Source organism: Abramis brama, assembly GCF_963993115.1.
Source record: "Abramis brama genome assembly, chromosome: 10".
Taxonomy (NCBI): domain Eukaryota; kingdom Metazoa; phylum Chordata; class Actinopteri; order Cypriniformes; family Leuciscidae; genus Abramis; species Abramis brama.
In genome coordinates, this window is record NC_139972.1 from 25197992 (window position 1) to 25219618 (window position 21627).

General features: G+C 42.0%; 1 protein-coding gene across 7 annotated transcripts in view; it reads right to left on the reverse strand.

Moving 5' to 3' along the window:
• Positions 1-21627, reverse strand: part of nbeab (neurobeachin b) — a 286723-nt gene that overhangs the window by 31075 nt on the left and 234021 nt on the right. For all 7 annotated transcript variants that reach the window (XM_084126150.1, XM_084126151.1, XM_084126146.1 and 4 more), the window contains 3 exons: positions 14605-14717; positions 4468-4605; positions 2634-2753 (listed from right to left, as the gene is read on the reverse strand). In XM_084126150.1, coding sequence (XP_083982276.1) covers positions 2634-2753; positions 4468-4605; positions 14605-14717 — 371 coding nt within the window. The remainder of the gene's footprint in view (positions 1-2633; positions 2754-4467; positions 4606-14604; positions 14718-21627) is intronic.

A 21627-nucleotide genomic window follows, 5' to 3' on the forward strand; every position in this document is an offset into this window, starting at 1 on the left:
AATTTTAAAAGAATTCTATTATATGACATAAATATTCTAAAGCAAAATGATTTAAATAAAAACACTACAATATACTACATAGTAATATTTATATGTTCATTTTGGAGCTGTAGCAATACTAATACAGTATTATTAAATAAATGTGCTGTTCTATAAATTAAATATAAAATTAGATTTACAAAATACAAGACAGCCACATCATGAGCTGCCTTTGACATAATGGTCAGAAAAGATTTAAATATATATAAAATAAAATATATTGCAAAAACATATTGCATTATGAAATTTTCAATACAAACTTATTTTAGATGGATGGGGAACTTAAAGTATGTCTGCAGTGCATCCAAAACAGAAATGAGAAATCTGTCACCTAAAGTCGCATCCCAATGGACGATTCCAGTGTAGACAGTGCTACTGATTATGAGCAATCTAATTTTGAAATATTACGTAAATGTAAAACGCAAAGGAGATTCTTGATCATCACACAAAAACATTCACAACAATATGTTTGATGGTACTGCAATGACTCCCAAATTACAGCCAACGCTAGTTTAAACTTAACCCCCAGGACGGGCAAAAACCAAAATTGGACCGAGCTCCGACTGTACTCTCACAGGAGGATTGGTTTATAAACTTTGCAGACAGTTACTTAGTTGCGAACAGTTTGGGCGGCTAGTGCCGTGATCCACGTCTTCAACCCGCTTCGCTTGTGAGCCAATAATTCCTCTACAGCCTCATAATGGGCTGACAAGTCAATCACCCTCAAACTCTTCAGCTTTACACCGTTCGCCCTAATGACACCCTCCTGGAGAGCTGTCACTGGCCACGACTGCCTCATCACACTCCCTCAGACAGATTATTGAGAAGATTTTGACGATTGGAGGGAGTTACTCTTAGCAGGAGGTGAGCTGATGACTAGCTGCGTGTCTTTTGACAATGCTAAAATATCTATCTATCTATCTATGTCTCTATATATCTATATATCTATATCTATATCTATATATATACATACATACATACATATTAACAGAAAAAGATCAACGACATTCACCATAATGACCTTTAATGGACTTGGCCTGTTCTGAGGAAGTGGTCTGGGAAAAAGGGCCAGTGAACTGTGATTTGCTCTTTTAATGCTGTTATTTGGCTGTTTTGTGCTGCATACTGTAGGATCATTACAGAGAGAATTGTGGGTAATGAGGGTTCAGGGTGATGTGATGCAGAATAAACCTCTAAAGGCCACTGCAGCATTACTAAAGGACATAAAACAATAAAAAAACGAAATTTCTAAATAAATTGTACAATTATTATGCAGAATTTAAAAAAAATATTTTTAAAAAGTAAAGAAAATACCTAAATATCTACCGAACTTTAGATAATGTGCAATTTTAAAAATGCACATAGAACAAAAAATATGTGTATACATTCATTATATTATCTTATCTTAAATTATATTATATTATATTATATTATATTGTATTGTATTGTATTGTATTGTATTGTATTGTATTGTATTATATTATATTATATTATATTATATTATATTATATTATATTATATTATATTATATTATATTGTATTATATTATATTACATTATATTATAAAAAAAAAAAAAACAAAGTATAGTTTTGTTGGATAGTTTTGTTCAAACCAAAAATTCACATTTAACACCACACACAAGTTTTTTCATACATTTTACAAACATCTGATGGTCTGTATTACTGCTATAAGCTCTATTCTATTAATAAACAGTCATTCAAAAAGAATATGAATACATATAGCAAAGCTAGTCGTTTATGATTAAAATCATGCTGCTCATACATAATAAAAATCAACTCCTGCTACACAAGAAAATACAAAAAAAATCCCTATTTTCTGTCCTAACAGATTGCTGACCATTAAATGTGTTTAACATGATCCATGCAGACACCGTAAGGGTTCCGAGAGCCCTGTATTAGCTAACATATCTAGTGTTTCGCTGTACAGCCGTTCACATCGCCTGCACCTCGTGTTGTTGGATGCTGTTCCCCAGCCCGGGGTAGTAAAAAGCCCTGCCTTTACATAAAAGACTACATTTTAAATAGCTTTTGTCATTAATGCTTTATTAATTGCCTGAGGCGAAGCTAACCCGTCACTGAGTGTGTTGGAAAAGTATGACACTTTTAGGTCAACTCGAGTGCGCTCGCTGAGCCGCAGCGCGGGGCTGAAATGGAACGGGAGGCAACAGGGAACAACCATTACGATGATGAAGTGATGGCGCTCTGAAATATGTGCATGTTGAGCGATGTTTTACTTTAAATGTTTATGAAGAAAAATGTTGATTTCACAAAAATCGTACATATTGACGGAAAAAAAAAAAGACATAGCTGAATCTGCTCGGAAGGTACGTGAACTAAATGTTGTTGCAAATCTTGTCTGTTGTTTTTTGGCAACTGGATGATACCAATTTTGGTTGATTGATAGGACTAAAAAGAAAAACTCTTCGAGGAATTGTTTTTTCAATTCCTCACAGTTGCAGCTAGTAATGTTGTCCCTATGTCATCACAACAGTCAGGCACTAATGACTCGTTTCTTTTGACAGCAACAAGCCTGTTTAGACATTACAATGTACAAAAAACTGATGTCTGATTACCTTCACATCTGCAGTATCACGCTGGCAGTGCCTCCATGAGCGGGCGATACCGGAGAAAGTGCGGTTTGGGTGATCAAACTTGTTGCCGTTGGCGTTTAGGAAGAACGTGGTGAAAGGCTCCTGCAATTGAGCAGACACAAAAACAACACTGTCACTTACTGACCCAAATAAGCTCAAAAACATCTTGTGTGAAAATAACTGTAGCGGGATCACATGATTCTGACTGCTAATTAGGCGCTTGTTTAGAGAAATCTGCACTGTTTTGCAAAGTGCTAATGCTATTCAGAGCCCAAGACATCGGCGGAATAAATAAAGTAAATTCATCTGCATTCATTTCTATGGTAATTGGATCTCGTGATGGAGACCTTCTCCATTGCTCTGGGAAACGTTCCGTTTGCACAAACATCTCAATGTAGGGACTCATCTGTCAGATTATGGTGAGTTTGTGGAGGTTTTTTTTTTTTTTTTTTTGTCCTCTCATTTTCTATAACAGTGCCCGAGGCAGAGTTAATTATATGGCCTGTTGACTGAGGAGCCCAGCTCTGGCTCTAATTGGCAGATTCAGGGTCATCAGTCTGGGCTGGCAGTGTGAGGAGTTGACATGGAGATGCTGGATGAGCCAGAGGAAAAGATGATGGTGTCTCCAGTCTCAGTCAAGCCTTGTGTGAGAACTGCCAGGGGAACCTTCCAAATCATCATCATCATCAATGCAATGGGCCGCCTGGGAAGAGCCAATTACTAAGTTATCATTATGTGTTTTAATTTTTTTCTCTCAAAGATGGATAGACCGAATCCTCTTTAAAAGAGGTTTGATTATACAGCAATCTTTTAAAATGAAAAAAATTATACATTTTAATGCCTTTTCAATCAAATTACACACTTTTTTTTTTAGCTTTGAATACAAATACACTCGGTTTAGACTGCATTCATCATAAATTCTGATACAAAAAATCAAGTATGCAGATCTCATCAAAATACTCTGCATGACTGGTTTGAGCTCTGGCATAAAATTAAATGCAGTGGAAAAAAATGCATTATGTAACAAAACAATTGTTTATTATTGCAAGACCCAATCTCCTCTTAACCACAGAAACAGCTTCATTTTCTTTGCTGATCTAGGCTTCTTTTTTTGCACCAGTCCATTTGTCCCAGATCAGCGATTGGAGACTCAGGGCAAGCGAGAACGTTAGCAGGAGACAATGATGGACATGTTTCCCAGCGCTGTCTGAGAGGCATAAAGCTGTCACGTACCAGCCTGTAAATCATTACGCAGAGGTTTTTGACTTCTCTTTCACATATGCCTGTTTACCAGCCTGTGAAATCCACTCACCGGCTCTCTGTAGCGGAACATCAAGCTCGCGGATTGAGATGTAGGGGCTGATTCACTTGTGCGGTGAAAGGACGCGCTAACGTGCGCTTTGACTGACAGAGATTTCATCCACTAACTGGGCTCGGGGTTATCGTATTGGAATGTTGTATGTATACACAGACTCTTGACAGCATCATTTCTAAATTAATGCCAAAATTGCGTGATGCATTTTGAAAAATATTCATTTTCTAGATAAGATTTTGCATGGGGTCATGTTAATGCAATTCAAACCTTCAAATCCAATATAAATGAGTGTTTGTGTTGTAATCATTGGGATATTCATGAAGGGGTGACGCAATTGTGCTTCTTCCCTTTCGAAAACTGACCTGCATGATATAACAATCACAGAGGACATAATATGAGCCAGAAGCAGCTCATCTTGGTTAACTATCCAGTAAAAACTAGGTACTTCCCAGATGTTGACGGTATCAAATTCCTTGCATCCATCCAATCAACGAGACTTACGTTTCGGACCAGCCAGTGGAGGGTGGAGGCTGCGGTGGAATAGTGAGTTGTGTAGTGGCAGGGTGGAGTTTCCTCATCCCAGGATTCATAATGATCGGCGTAGAACACAGCACGCTTTGGGTTCAGCGCTCCGATTGGCTGAGGAAACACACATATTAAAAAAAATCTGGAAGGTTGACTATATTTAACAGGTCAACATTGCATTATTTCGGTTCTGTGCACTTATGTAAGAAACCTAAGCAATATTAAGAACATTTTCATTTTTCAAAATCTTTTGATTGATTTAAATTACATCCAGCAAGTACGCACAAGCGAAAAACAAACCATTCCCCACAAACTGTTATGCTGACAGAAGCCATGTTGTTCTCATTCCGTGCACTTTCCATACACAAACGATAACCAACCGTCACATAAAGAAGACTTATGCCGCACATTACATATGTGGAGCTGAGAGGTTTGCGTGCGACGGTGAGTGTGTGTGTGTGTGTATGTAGTATCTTCATGAATGTTTGATAGAGGAGGCTGAGCAGAACTCCTTGAGGAAAAACAAGTGGATTTTTTCTTGAGGATTGTCTGTCATGCAGTATTACTATCCTATGTACTCTTATTGGAGGACCTTGAGGATTCACTCTGGGTCAATTTGTGCCTGCTAGTGCACTGGGTTTAGAAATGGTGTTTAGAAATAGCTCATATACTCAACTCGGGAGTCATCATGACATATTAAATAGAGCATTTTGCGCAGAATCTGCGCATATCTGGCTTACTTGAACATACCCGTCACTACGCAACAAATAACGGCACGCTTGTTCATTTGCATTGAAGCAATAGCGAAGATTAAAAAGCATTGGTTAACAGAAAAGACATTGTTATTTTTCAACATGCTACATTTTTTTGATGTTCTTTGTACTGTATTGATCTGTCCACCTAAAATAAATTTTTTGGTGAAAAGGATGAAAGAGGAAGGGAGGAGATTGCTGGATGACAGGATTTTGTTTGAATAAGAAATTAATGTATGAAATCCAAATTTGATATAAGCTGTGAAGTAGTTAATCTGGTTTCTTTCTTTCTTTCTTTCTTTTTGGGCAAGTAAAATTTCTGAATGGCCGGTAACTTAAAAATTAAGTAGCTAAATTGGCCGGTGAGTGAAAAAGTTCATTTCAAACCCTGGTTATGTATGTTATTTCGGTAACACTTTATTTTGATGGTCCCTTTTGAACATTCTGTTGACTATAAGTAGCTTTGCAACTACATGTCAACTAACTTTCATTAGAGTATTAGTAGAGTGTCTGCTTAATATCTACTAACTCTTTATTGTGATGCTCCTCCAACAGACATTCTACTGACTATAAGTAACTTTGCAACTACATGTCAACTTATTCTAACCCTAACCCTACCAGTCTACCAGAGGTGGACAGAGTACACAGCTTCATTACTTGAGTAAAAGTACAGATACCCCTTGCTAAATTTTACTCAAGTACAAGTAAAAGTACTACAGTCAGATGTCTACTTAAGTAAAAGTACTAAAGTACTTGTTTTTAAAAGTACTTGAGTATCAAGAGTACAAGAGTACATTTTCTAAATATTGCATTACTACTGCCACAGTGCTTACATTGGTAAACAGCAAACACTCATTAGGGAAGTCATCCCTGATTGGTCTGATGACCTACCCCTAACCCCACCCCTAAACCTACCCGTCACTGGGGGTCTTATGACCTCCCTAACCCCGCCCCTAAACCTACCCGTCACTGCGGTTAAGACCAATCAGGGATGACTTCCCCAATGAATATTCATGAGTCTTCCCCTACCATCCTGGGAAAAAAAATACTCCCGGGATGGACCTGCTGCGTCTTCATCCATTGTTTCGTCCATGGTTTCGTCTCTTATCTAAATCCGACCATGGAGTTGACTTTGGCGGAAAGCTGAAGGTGATTGCTGATAGGCTGTCCCAATCAGTGGCACCTGCACAATCCAATCACATTTGAGAGGGAAACAACAAATTGAGGGTTTCCAAGATGTTTTTTTTATTATTATTTTTTAGAAGAAGTAATAGGTACTCACAGTTATGGATAGAAATGTAGTGGAGTAAAGAGTACAATATTTGCCTCTCAAATGTACTTGAGTAAAGTCATGAGTACTCCCCAAAAATGATACTCGAGTAAAGTACAGATCCCTCAAAATTGTACTTAAGTACTGTACTCAAGTAAATGTACTCCGTTACTGTCCGGCTCTGCAGTCTACTAATACTCTACTAACACTCTAATGAGAGTTAGTAGACATGTAGGTGCGACGCTACTTATAGTCAACAGAATGTGTTAAAGGGACCATCAAAATAAAGTGAAACCGTTATTTCCATCAAGATTTCCATCTTTTCTTTCAGTCTGGGGCACAAAAGGAGAAATTTTGAAGAATTGTTCAAGTGATTTGCTGAAGGAACTAGTGACATGCGGAATTAATCATTGAGGCTGGTTTTGTGAAATGATTCATTGAAAAGATTTAGCTCAAAAGAATGATTCATTCACAAATCGAACATTATTACTTCTCTCATGAACGCTCCAAATTTATACTGAATAACAACCTCATTTTTGAAGTGAAAGTGAGAAGACGGTGACAGAATTTTTATTTTCGAGCAAGACAGAATAAAGTTATTTTGTTTGCCTGTAAACTATATCTATGTAGAGGTAGCTGTACCATGTCTGTTTCTATATGTTTATGTGTGTGTAAGGCAAGCTGAAAGGCCTCAGATAAAGACAGAGAGTAATCTGGCCTGGCTTAACCCTGTCTGACCTGATTTACACCCTGTGTGTCCACACTGCTCTGCCTTTGACCATCCTTCTGCTGTTAAACCACTCTAGAAAATCCTGCACAATGTCTAGAGTAAACACTCATACTGGCATTTATTCAGCCCTGGAATTTTCTCCCTCCCTTTCACTCTCTCTAACACACATACGGATGTTGATAAACCTGTCATCATACAACATAAACAATTTGTAACAGTCTCTCTTCTCTAAATCCTGTAATGGCTGAAAGTCAAACTCAGACCGAGGATGTATCCAACTACATCATAAGCACTATTCAGACTGTAATTGTTTCTCAGAGTAACATCTGTAAAAGAACATCTGCATGGATCCCCCATCTTCATATTTGTTAGTATTGCTCATTGCATGCAAACACATCAAACATCAGCACCAATAGCACTTTGCAGTGGTTTTGCAGAACAAGTTTTGGGCCAAATCATCCATGTACAGTCATAAATTATGATAAACAAGTATCAGTGTTATCCTAAATATTTGTTATTATATTTTCTGTTTTCATTTTAATTTCAGTTTAGTTTAAGGTTTAGTAATTTTGTCTGCGTTTTTGTCATTTTTATGTTTTTATATTTTATTTCTGTTAATGTTTATTTCAAGAAAATATATTTTTTTATGGTTTTAACTATAATTACCCTGATATATATATAAAAAAATCATATAAAATATTAGACTCCACAAGCAAAATATAAAATGATTCTGTCAAAACAAAAAGGTAATTGGATGCAAAAGTATTGTAGCAGAAAACACCTGTTTGCATAAATATACAGACAAATAGAAATTACAACGTTCCAAAATTAAAAGCATTGCTACTAATGACCAAATGATTTCATTTTGCCACTGGCGACTTCAAGCTTATTTAGCTGTTTCGTCAGACCTTCTTGCAAATGAGGATTGTGACCAAGTAAAATATTTCTTTAAATTAGCTCATGAAGTCCAGTGAAGCTTTTAAGACTCCTATAATTTTTAACAAAATAAGCAGTCATCATTCCATTAAGAAACTTTTAGATTGGAACAAATTGGCCTCCATAGCTTTTCAATCAACGGGCGACAGGTTCTTGGGCAGTCAATATTAATATACTACGTGTTATTGACGAGAAGGACAGCTCCGGCCCCAGAGGGAGATCAATACTCCCTGAGATCTCAAAGAGTCGAGTGTGAGCGTGGGAGAGCGTCTGCTTGTTTAGAGCAGTGTGGGAAATTTGTCTAGACTCAAAGCATGGCATAAATAACAGAGCAACGACATAACAAATATCTCGAGATATATCTGCCATTTTCGAATCGAAAGGAAACAACACTGCACGATTTAATGCAGAGGATAATGACCACAAATTCTTCATTTGCCCCCCCCCCCCCCCCCTCCTCCTTATTTTCTTCCCTCACTTCAAAACCGTTCCTCAACCCTGCTGCTTTTCATTCCTTTCCTTTCTAATGACCATCCAACGCCGATGTTAGCACGGTTGGGGCGAATGAAAGAGAAGTTTATGGAGATCTGCTGAGATTTATGAGCTGATAATGACCTGCCATGTGACGTCTAGGGCTGACCGTGATTGGGTGAGCAGCCACAGGAAGTCTAGCACACTGTAAAAACCTTCTTAGTGGGACCAGCGCTGGCTGCAAGAAGAGTCCATCTCATAGCAGCAAAAAGACCCACTTAACCAGGGAAATATTGTGCTTGGCATGACATGGAGTGTTTTCCCAGTTCAGCACAGCAGCTGTGGAACAGACAGGCAACACAAATGTTTTGCAGCGCTGAGTCAAATAACAGCAAAACTGTCCATCTTTGTTTTTAGTTTTTTTCAAAATGTGGTTTATGTGGGTATAGTCCTTTAAAACTGCGCTATGTTTGATGTATGGAGTTTTTAGGATTTTTTTGTACAGTATTTGTATCAACAAGCCAATTTAAAAGGACAAAGCAGTGCAGTTAACATCTATGCTAACCACACTAGCCATATAGCAATTTACTACTTCCTATTCAAAGTTCAATGACATGCTCAGTGCACTTAACAGGGTGAACAAAGAACCATGTAATTGTCTTGTGCGAGACTCTGTGGGGAATCAGTCTTAAATAGAAAACAGGGCTCGGTGTAAATTTAAGGTTTTCCAGACTCCCGTTCCCCGATCTAGCCTGAGGAAACACCCCGCAACAGATGCTAATAGTAAGAGCAGGGCAGCCGATAAAAGAATCCTAACCCCCCCAAAAAATGCAAGTTATACAAAAATACTGTCAAAGACGAAAAAGAATTTTGGCAAAGCAGCAAAACGTATTTAAAGCAAACGATTTGTCTTGAAGAAAAAACTCTATAGAAAAAGGTAGTTGTAATATTTCATACATTTTTAAATATTAAAGTGATACTAATAGTAATATTATACTGAAATTTACACGCACACACACACACACACACACCCAACCAGATTATTTTCCTTTTGGTGTAGAATATAAGTTAAATTAAATCTGTGTAAACTAATATAAAATATTCATTCATTTTTATTCATTAATTATAATTAGGACGCATACATCTGTGGGCACAAAATAAAAGTCACCCACGTTTATATCACATCACACGTCTTCCTCAAGTATTTAATGAATATGAGCTCATCCCTTGTGACCTAATTAAAGCAAATCCTCAGGGACACCTGTGCAGGGACAATACTTGTTCAATAAGATAATTAGCTGCGAATTAAAAAGCTATTTGCTGTATAAGAGGTGATACGATTCAAGAGGCCACAAAAAAGCGTAAGGCATGCATTTATTTGTTAGTTTCTCTATAGCTACATATAAAAGAAAAGCATTTGACTTCGGGTTCAGCTAAACATGAAGACTGTCACGTTTAAATAGTTTTTATAGAAGATGTAAAGATTTATTGTGCTAATGAACTGGAAGGATTTAAATGCAGACTTCTTTATGCTGTAAGTTTAAAATAATCGCACTGGATGCGCATGTCATTTTGTCTTCATGAATTCATCCGTTTGCATGTTCTTACAGAAATTAAAACAAGAGTACCATGAGATGAATTTATAAATACACTGTCATTATAGTTTACCCACGCTCTAATCACATAGCTACAGCAGTATGGGCAGCAGATAAAATGAACTTTGTCAAAAAGTCTTCTGGCATAAAAAAGCACAAAAAAAAAAAATGCTTCTGACAGGTCTGCTTTGTGAAGCCCATGAAACGTAATGACAACTAACCACAAAACAACATTTGAAACGATGTCTTCCTCTCACCATGTTACCTCATTTTGCTGCATACAATCTACAACCTCAAGAACAATTATCATTCTGTGGACCACTCTCTCATGTTCAAAAGATAAGCTAGTCATTTATCCATCGCAACGCGCCAGAGTGCCGTCTTTTGGTGCAGTCTGCGCTACCTCCCCTGGAGAGGCTCATTCTGTATTTTATATATCAGAGAAAATTGCATTAAGGATGTGTGTGCAGGCAGTGCGCTGTCAGGAGGAGTAGCACTTGTTTTCACCGGCCTCGTCAGCCTGCGAGAGCACAATGTGCAGCTTCGGTCTAATGCAATAAAGCTCCTGCAAGTCACAACAAAGCAGATGCGGCTCTGAAAAAGAGGAAGTGGATGAGGGTGGTGGCAGTGAGGAGAAAAAACAGACATGGCATCTCTGAGGGTAAATGCAGCAGGGTTTTTAGAAAGCCTGCTCGGCATTACCCATAATGCACTTCTCTGCAGTGAGCTGGTAAACAGCTGGAAGGCAGAAAGAGGCTGTAAGGAAAAAGTCTTCTTTAAAGGCCCACTGAAGTGCCTTGGAACGCGCAGCTTTGTTGACGTAATTTCGACTGAAACATATTGAATGGCTCCTCCCACTTTTCAAATAGCCAATAGCGTTTAGTTTACCTCACAGACTGCAAGTCATACTTGACAGCACCATGGAAGCGAATCCGAGCACTAATGATACGTTGGGTTCAATAGTAAAGGTGTGATTAAATTCTAGCCATTTCATTCTTAACCAACATACAGTTGGAAAATGGAATAAAACTCGAGCGTTTAAGCAACCAAACACACATCTCCAACCCATATTGCTCCGTGATGTGTCAACGGTCGCTTTGGCCAGGTGGTATTTATAGCATGGGGACGGGACGCTTTAGATTCTAGAGAGCATTTGATTGGACAGAAGATGTGATGAGAAGCTTAAGTCCGTGGTGATGTCATAAAAATCCGTGATCCATTTTAGCGGAAGTGAGAGACTGTAAGTTTTGAAAGCTTATATCTCCTAAATGCGAATTTTGTCATTGTTTTGGAACACACAAGCTTATTAATAACCTTAAGGCTAACATTTTCATACTAAAAGCTAAAAAACTTACATTTTTATTTCAGGGGGCCTTTTGATTTTAAGCTTTAACAAAAAGGACTAAAATGTAATTGGAAACTATAAATAAATAAAACACAATACATAAATAAAGAGATAGAGACAGAGAGAACTTGCAACCCAACATAAAACTTAACTACTATATTTACATATTATATAAGTTATGTAAAAATGATAAATAACTCATGAGAAAATGTTGACTGATGATACATGGGGATTCATATTTGGCAAGATAATTGTGTGAACGCAAGTCCAGTCAACTAGAATTATGTTCGCTTGAACAATCAGACATTCATAACAAGAGATTTGCACAACTCAGGTAATTATGTTTGCTGTCAGTTTTCCGCTCTACCTTGCTAGCCCACTCGAAAAGATCCGTTGGAGACACTTCATCTAATTTCCTGTCAAAGCAGGACAAAAGAAGTGGAATAATGTGGTATTGCAGAAGAGAGTTTGGCGTGGTTGCGCTCGGTGCGGGTCTAGGGTATGATGGCTTTGCATTAGCACGCGCCAATTAATAGCTGCGAGCGAGACGGCTTCCCCTTTCTATCAGCCATCTGTCCATCAAAAAGGAAATAATCATTAGATTCTAATAAATCTGTCTGCCGTGTCAATGTAGCTGCCATGCAAAAATGTGCTAGTCTTAGCCCCGGGGTGCCCAGAGACCTGTTTTTCGTTATTCGCTGTACAGTTGAATGCACACACTATTGCTGGAATAACTTCAGGTGTGTATTGTAGGTGGGGTTGAGAGGGGAATTATGGAACATATCAAGCGGGATATTTCGGCAGTTCTCCACATTGCTGCCCATCACCACAGCGCTGCAGGGCATTCTCACCAGTATGACTGGCAGCTGTTTCCTGCCGGGCTGGTCATGTGACCACGGCTCACGGAACGGCGGAGAATGGTTTGCGTGTCTGGGGCTCTGGGAGTTGTGTGAGAATGGCAGGTAAGAATTTGAGGGTGTGTTCAGAAGAGCCGGCAGCCCAACTTATATGTTTTCTCAGGAAAGTTTGCAATGCAAAATGACAATATTTGCTTTTTGGTTTTATTATATTTACACATATACAAGTAGTCAGTAACTGTACATTACTGGATTGTGTGCTATGCAAACTTTCCCAAAACAATTCCAAAAAAATGAGAATGCCGTTTAAATTCAACTTCAATCGCCAAATTTGAACTGAGGTAGCAAACAGGATGCAAAATTACAATTTGAATGTGAATGTAAAGAAGTGAAATTAAAGTTTATTGTAATTTCAAGAAATTAATATAACTCATATGACTCATTTTGAACTTTAAAAAATTGGTCAAGAGAACCTTCGAATTTTGGATTGATAAAGTAATTTTAAATCTTGATGTAGAAAAGTATAGAATGATAGACAAACAGACAGATAGACAGACAGATAGATAGAAAGACAAACAGACAGACTAGATAGATAGATAGATAGATAGATAGATAGATAGATAGATAGATAGATAGATAGATAGATAGATAGATAGATAGATAGACAGACAGACAGACAGACAGACAGACAGACAGACTAGATAGATAGATAGATAGATAGATAGATAGATAGATAGATAGATAGATAGATAGATAGATAGATAGATAGATAGATAGATAGACAGACAGACAGATAGAAAGACAAACAGACAGACTAGATAGATAGATAGATAGATAGATAGATAGATAGATAGATAGATAGATAGATAGATAGATAGATAGATAGATAGATTCCGTTTCATATTCCAACTGAACTTCCTGTAGGGTGTGGCCAATTCAAATTCACACTCATGAAGGGAGTTTCCAATTCTTTAGTTCTGAATTAGTCCAAGCCTGCCGCATGGATGAACACACATTTTGGCAACATTGGGGAAAAAAAGAACAGGATCTGAACAAAGCATGTTCACCACAAAGCCAAAAAAGCCGCCTACCTCATTATCTACAATAACACACACTCCCCTCCTACGCACATTCACCCCCAAGGCTGCACACCCCTCCATACATTATTGAACAAAGGCAGGGGTCTTCACAGCAAGGGACTCGGGAGGGAGGTTAAAGCCCTGTTTTTGTCTCAGCAGCACTGAACCTTCAGAGGTTAGAGCCCCAGGTTGGCCAAGGACAAGCGTCAGGACGGCCGCAGGCCTGTGAACTCCTGCTAATGAAGGCAGCTCAAGCTGGTAAACAGCACAGGGTGGATGTCACAAGCATACATTACAATACATCACTGTCTTCCTCAGGCCAGGGGGCTTCCTCTGCCCACCTGGTGCCACGCTGACATGTTCAGGGACTACAGCGCTGTTGGAGAGACATTTTAAACAGATATTGCTGATGCTGAATGCAGAAAGGGTAAGAATTATAGCTAAGGTTAATCACAGTCTTGCAAAGCCAATGGCATTAGATCCGGTCCACAATCTTATTCCGGTCATGAACCATCCACTAGTTTTCACAAAATGGTTGTCAGGAAAAGCCAGAACAATATAGAGTAATAGTCTTCTAGTCTGCAGATTTAGAAATGATTTGGAAATGAGGATACGAGCGTATAAGGAAGAGAGATAGCTATATAGAGTGAGATACGCTCAGACAGGAATGTGGTTGTTTTCAGGTCAGTGAGCTTGTGAGATGTAAACGTAAGGAAATGAGTGCATGAGAAAGAGAGAATGTGACAACCTGATGAAGGTATAGAGTAGCTGGAGAGGAGAAATGCAGGCAGAAAAGCAGATGATTTACTGCACCTCTAAAGCATACAAATCTAAAATGATGAACTCTGTGAGTGCACTTAATATAGGAAGTCCTCTCTAGCTAAAACCAGACTGAAGCTATTGAGAGAAAATACCAAAAAAAAAAAAAACACTGACCAACCCTAAATGTTCGAGTAGATGCGGATGGCTGCTTGATGTTGAGTTTGATTTGTTTGTGCACACACACACACACACACACACACACATAAAGAGCGATATACAGACAGATAATATATAGATGTAAATATGTGTTTTGTACCTTTGAAAGATCCCTGAAGTTGCCGGGAATTGTCAGGTCCAGCTCTTCTGACTCATAGTTTGTAAGGACCCACGGGAAAACAGGATACTGGTTCAGATCATTGTATGTCCGTCCTGAAAGAGTAAAGGTACTTGAAATTAGTATAAGGCAGGTGGGAAACCAACATGTAGCACTGCAGCTGTCGACCCACAGTCATGTTGGACCGAGTTATTTTCACAGGGTTAATGACTACGGGTTATTGTGCTTTCCTCTCGGTGAAGGGGTGTGAGAAGATCCCTTCCTATAGGACATTATAAATTCATAATATGATAATATCAATGACATGACTGCCTCATTAATAAAAAGACAGAAACAAGTGTGTTGCGTGTAATGACAAACACAGTATTCCACTGCGAGCTAAGATGATAACAACGACTCAGGTTTTCATAATAACATGTACAGTAATAGAGTTTTCAACGAGATGAACAGGCAGATGTTGCTGGGGTTGTCTGTCACAGCGCCAAATGACTGTATTACAGCAGTGGAGGGTTTTAAAAGCTTTTCTTGGTTAAAGTTTCCTGAAAGTGAAATTGTGTGGTGAAGTTGTGGAGTGGGTGTAATTAAAGGCATGCAAATTCTTCCAGAAGATGACACCGTACCCTTGACACCCCTCCCTGTGGCACAGTCAGGCCTCTCCTCTGATTGGCCAGAGAGTTGTGGTAACCATGGAGACCTATACGAAGTATCCATGACGGAGCACATATGCGGCAATGCAATAGACGCCAGATGTGCCTTTGTCTTTTTCTCCTTCCATTTCTCTCTCTTCATCTTTCCTTATCTCGCTCGCTCTCTTTCTGCCCTGCGTCTGTTTTCTTGCTGCTAGGAATATGGATTTCAGATGGTAAGAACTGTCACAGGAGATCCAATCGTAAGAAGAAAGCTATAAAATGGCTTATCTCTCTTCTAAATGCCCTATAATTTCTCTCAGATGACAGTTTCACTGAGTATGATATGTGACTCATAAAAAGCTATGAATGCAAACTTTAAATATATATATATATATATATATATCTTTTTTTTTTCTTTTGTGGTAAGAAGTCTCTTTTGCGCACCACAGCTGCATTTATTGGATAAAAAAATACAGTAAAAACAGTAATATTGTTAAATATTACTATAATTTTATATAACTGGCTTCAATTTTAATATTTTTAAAATGTACAGTAATTTATTCGTCACAGCTAAGCTGTATTTTCAGCATCATTACTCCAGTCTTCAGTGTCACATGATCCTTCAGAAATCATTCTATTAATTTCTTTCTTATTAATAATTTATTAGTTTATTTCTATATTAGAAATTTAGAAATTATTTCTAATCTTTCTCTTTATATATGTATACTTATGTATACTTTTTATTTATTCACTGTATACACACACGCACACGCACACACACACACACACATGCACACACACACACTTTACATTGTTTGAGAAAAAAATAGTATTTGGCAGATTGTGCTCCAATCTTATATATCAGATTTTCTATGGAAGAAAACGCCTCGGTTACGACTGTAACCTCGGTTCCCTGAAGAGGGAACGAGCGTTGCGTCGAGAATGACGCTATGGGGAACGCTTTGCGTGATGACGTCTTGAAGCACATGTAAAATCAGTCCAATGGTGTAGCGGGACGTCAGAGGCGGGTGACGTCACGTACCAGGAAGCTATAAAAGCCGGCCCGAAACAGAAAACGAAAGCTTCGTAAAAGTCTGAAGTCGAGCTGACAGGCATGAAGGAGATATGGCAAGGCGACGCAACGCTCGTTCCCTCTTCAGGGAACCGAGGTTACAGTCGTAACCGAGGCGTTCCCTTTCAAGGGAACTCCCGTTGCGTCGAGAATGACGCTATGGGGAACGTCTATACCAACGCCTCCATAGCTACGAATGTCTGTCCTGTGTGTAATCTAATAGAGCAGCACTAGGATGACAAAACATGAGACCCTGGAGCAGAGTCTAGATCCAAAGAGTAAAACCTGACGAAAGTGTGCGGTGAGGACCAGCCTGCCGCATCACAGACATCCTGTAGTGAAACTCCTGAAATAAGGGCCTTAGAGGCCGCCATACTCCTTGTAGAGTGCGACCGGACAGCCAAAGGAGAAGGCTGCCCAGCCGCCTCATAAGCAAGTGAGATAGCCTCGACCACCCACTTGCTCATTCTTTGCTTAGACACCGGCCCTCCCTTGTTAGGGGAGCCAAAGCAAACAAACAACTGATCACTTCTGCGCCACAGGGCAGCTCTGTGGACGTAGGCGTCTAACGCCCGAACTGGGCAAAGCAAATTATTAGCCTCCTGGTCCGCATTCTGGAAGGGAGGAGGACAGAAGGCCTGCAGAATAATAGGTCTGGCCACATTAGTGGGGACCTTGGGGACATAACCCGGTCTGGGATGGAGAAAAGCTTTCACCATACCCGGAGCAAACTCTAAGCAGGACGGAGCAACCGACAATGCTTGAATATCCCCAATTCTCTTAAGAGAAGAAATGGCAAGAAGGAAAATAGCTTTCAAAGTCAGAAACTTTTCCGAAACCTCCTCAATGGGCTCAAAGGGGGCCAGGGACAGGCCTTGTAGAGCAATGGACAAGTCCCATGGCGGCACCCTAGAGCGGACTGCAGGCCTCAGCCTCCAAGTGCCACGAAGGAAACGAGATACCAGAGGGTCCTTCCCCACAGACATTCCACCCAAAGGAATGTGGTAAGCACCTATGGCCGCCACATAGACCTTTAAAGTGGACGGGGTCAGACCTGCAGTGAACCGGTCCTGCAGGAACTCCAGCACTGTACCAATTGGGCAGTGGACTGGGTCCAACCGACGGTCACTACACCAAGAAGTGAATACTCTCCACTTCAGGGCATAAAGTTTCCTCGTGGAGGGAGCTCTGGACTGTAGAATGGTCTCAACAACCTCAGTTGAGAGACCTGACTCTATGAGCTGGGCCCCCTCAGAGGCCAAGCCCACAGGTTCCACAGTTCTGGGCGGGGGTGAAATATTGAGCCCCCTGCCTGGGACAGAAGGTCTCTCCTGACGGGTAACTCCAGAGGATGCCCGTCGAGGAGGGAGACCAGATCGGGAAACCATACTCTGCCCGGCCAACGCGGGGCTATTAGAAGCAGGCAAACCCGGTCCCTGCGAACTCTCTCCAGAACTCCCGGGAGCAGAGCAACTGGGGGAAAGGCGTACAGACGTAGCCTCGGCCACGTCTGAACCATAGCATCCAGTCCCAGAGGAGCTGGATGCGTGAGGGAGAACCAAAGTGGACAGTGAGACGTCTCTCGAGACGCAAACAAATCCACTTGTGCTTGGCCGTACTCCCTCCATATCAGCTCCACCACCTCGGGGTGGAGCCTCCATTCCCCGGGCCTCGGCCCCTGCCTCGACAGAGTGTCTGCTCCTATATTCTGAACCCCGGGGATGTAGGCTGCTCTGAGTGACAGCAACTTCCCCTGGGACCACAAGAGGATATGGCGTGCCAGATTTGATAATGGGCGCGAGCGCAAACCCCCTTGGTGGTTGATGTAGGCGACTACCGACGTGTTGTCCGTATGCACTAACACATGGTGTCCCCTGATGTCTGTGACAAAGCTCCTCAGAGCCCGGAAGACAGCTAACATCTCTAGGCGATTGATATGCCAGGAACGATGATGGTCTTCCCACAGACCTTGAGCTGAGCGACCCTCCAGGATCGCTCCCCAACCCGTGAGGGAAGCATCCGTCGTTAGCAGTCTGCGACGACAAGAAGCTCCCAACACTGGGCCCTGGGACAGGAACCAAGGTTTCTTCCACATAACCAAGGCACGTAGGCATCGCCGCGTGACCTTGATTGTGCGAAATGGGTTGCCCCTCGGGGAAAACCCCCTGGTCCTGAGCCACCACTGCAGGGGCCTCATGTGCAGCAGTCCAAAAGGTATCACGTTGGAAGCTGCTGCCATGAGACCCAACAGTCTCTGGAACTGTTTGACAGTGAGTAGCTGGCCTAGCTTTACACTTTTCACAGCTGCAAGGATGGACTCTATACGTGGCGGTGACAGGCGCGCCTGCATCGACACTGAGTCCCAAACCACGCCTAGGAAAGTGGTTCTCTGGAGTGGAGAAAGCACACTCTTCTTGGCGTTCAGCCGTAACCCCAGCTCTTTCATGTGGGCGAGAACAACATCTCGATGTTGAACCGCCAACTGATGCGACTGAGCTAAAATCAACCAATCGTCGATGTAGTTCACGATGCGAATCCCCTGAAGGCGCAGAGGCGCCAGAGCTGCATCCATACATTTCGTGAAAGTGCGGGGTGATAAAGCTAGGCCGAATGGAAGAACACGATATTGGTATGCTTTGCCCCCGAAAGCAAACCTCAGGAACTTCCAATGACACGGACGGATGGAAATATGGAAATATGCGTCCTTGAGATCTATCGTGACAAACCAGTCCTCGGACCTGATCTGTGGCACGATCTGTCTCAATGTCAACATTTTGAACTTGAGCTGCATGACTGACTCGTTCAGAACTCGAAGATCCAAAATGGGACGCAATCCCCCGTCCTTTTTTGGAACTATGAAGTACCGGCTGTAAAACCCGGTTTCCCTGTCGGAGGGAGGTACATATTCTATGGCCCCTTTCTCTAACAGAGTGTTTACTTCCTGTTCCATAACCAGAACCTGCTCGGGGCCCACCACTGTGGGTAGGACCCCCATAAACCGAGGTGGGCGTTTCTTGAATTGTATCTGATACCCTTTTCCTACGGTCTGCAGGACCCAACGAGAAACATTTGACAGTAGCTTCCACGCTGTCAAAGATTCTACTAGAGGTACCAGCCTCTCGAGACTGGTTTCTGGATTTTGTTGTTGTTGAGCAGTCAATTCGACGCCCTGTAACGGCGCACCGGCAGGGAGCGACCGAACAGACTGCTCTAACACCCTCCTCGGAGGGGGCGGGCATCCCGAGGCCACTACGTTTCCGGGTGGTCCTTGAGATATGTGCTCGCCGGAGACCGCTGCGCCCTGTAACACCGATGGCGGCAGGGTTGGCAGAACGGTCCCCTGAGGGTACCGAAGAGAGACGGGCACCGTAAAAAGAGGTGTTAACCGCTCTGCTTCGGGGGGGACTACCCTCATTAATCCTGAGCCCTCGGACGTCAGGATTTCTTCCCAGCAGCCTTCTTGGCGGTAATAACGGTCCGCAGATCCGTTCTACCCCTCGAAGACTGCTGGGTTTGAGCGCGCCCTCCGTGTCCCCGAGATTTTTGTGGGGGAGCACGGGAGGACACGCTCTGCTTCTGAGTGGCACGATGCTCAGCACCCTTTTTAGAGGAGTGAGGCTGCTCCCGCTCAGCAGCCTCATAGAAAGAACGGCGGGGAAGAAGCTGTTGAAGAGCAGATGCTTGTTTAGCGGCTTCTTGTGATTTTGCAACCGCAATATTTACTGCATCCCCAAATAACCCGGCAGTGGAAACCGGAGCGTCTAACAGAACATGCTTTTCTTTGTCCTTAATATCGCTCAGGTTGAGCCACAGATGCCTCTCAGTAGCCACCAGGGCTGCCATAGACCGCCCGATAGATTTAGCGGTCTCCTTGGTGGCTCTGAGAGAAACATCCGTGGCTCTGCGCAGTTCAGCCACAGTGTCGGGACCGATTCCCCCGCCCTCCTCTAAATCCCCCAATAATTCTGCCTGATAGGCTTGTAAAATAGACATCGTATGCAGACACGCTGCAGCTTGACCAGCGGCTGCATACGATTTATTAATCAGGGAAGATGTCAACTTTACTGGCTTTGAGGGAAGTGTAGGAGCCTTCAGGGAAGATGCCGTTGCTGGAGAGAGATAGCCCGCGAGCGTCTCTTCCACCTTCGGCATCTCCCCATAACCATGCTCTTTATATTGTGAAATAGTGGAATATAGAGAGGTGTGTGGTGTGTAAACTCTGTAAGAGACTGGTCTCCCCCACGATCTCGACACCTCGGTGTGGAGATCGGGGAAAAACGGCAGGCTCCTACGCTGGGGCTGAGCACGAGATGGCAGGAAGCGTTCGTCGAGTTTGCTTTTTGAACGAACGTCCTGCCTATCCTCTGGCCACTCAATAGACAATCTGTCAACTGCTCTCGTGATCACATCGAGCAGTTCTTCAAAAGCATGAGACTGAGGTGGCGAATCCTCAGACTCAGCATCAATACTTACAACATCCAACTCCTCAGAGCTGGATAGTTGCAGTATTGGTGCCTCTATCGGGGGGGAAGAAACCGCAGCGCGTGCTTCCACACCCTGATGAGAGGCACTGGATCTGTCAGTAAGAGGCTGAGATAAGGCAGAGCCCGTCTCAACATCCACTGACAGATCCATTTGCGAACCCCAGGTCTGAGATCGCCGCCGAGCCTCAGCCGCGGCGGGACCCGAGCCCTGGGGAACGTGGTCGGGATTGAACCGAGCCAACCGGGATCGGAGCGTCCGCAATGGAAGCGCACAGCAATGCACACAGTCACCACCCTCGAGTGCTGACTGGGCATGCTCCTCTCCCAAACAAACAACACAAAGAGTGTGTGTGTCACCTCCCGTTAAATAACGCGGGCAGGGATGGACACACACTCGATACTGCTGCTTGCTCGCCATATCTGAATAAATATATATATATATAGACAGACAACACCAAATAACAAGGACAGATTTCAACACAGAGCGCGACTGAAGACTCAGAAAGCTTTCGTTTTCTGTTTCGGGCCGGCTTTTATAGCTTCCTGGTACGTGACGTCACCCGCCTCTGACGTCCCGCTACACCATTGGACTGATTTTACATGTGCTTCAAGACGTCATCACGCAAAGCGTTCCCCATAGCGTCATTCTCGACGCAACGGGAGTTCCCTTGAAAGGGAACTGTAGTCATGAAATAACCCCCACCAAAAAAGCCTAAAAAATGATTTTTGGAAAATGGCAATTTGATATAAATATCCCTGTAAATCCTCTATGAGACATTGCAAAGGTGCTGGCGTGATTTGTGCTTGCTGTATGGACAGA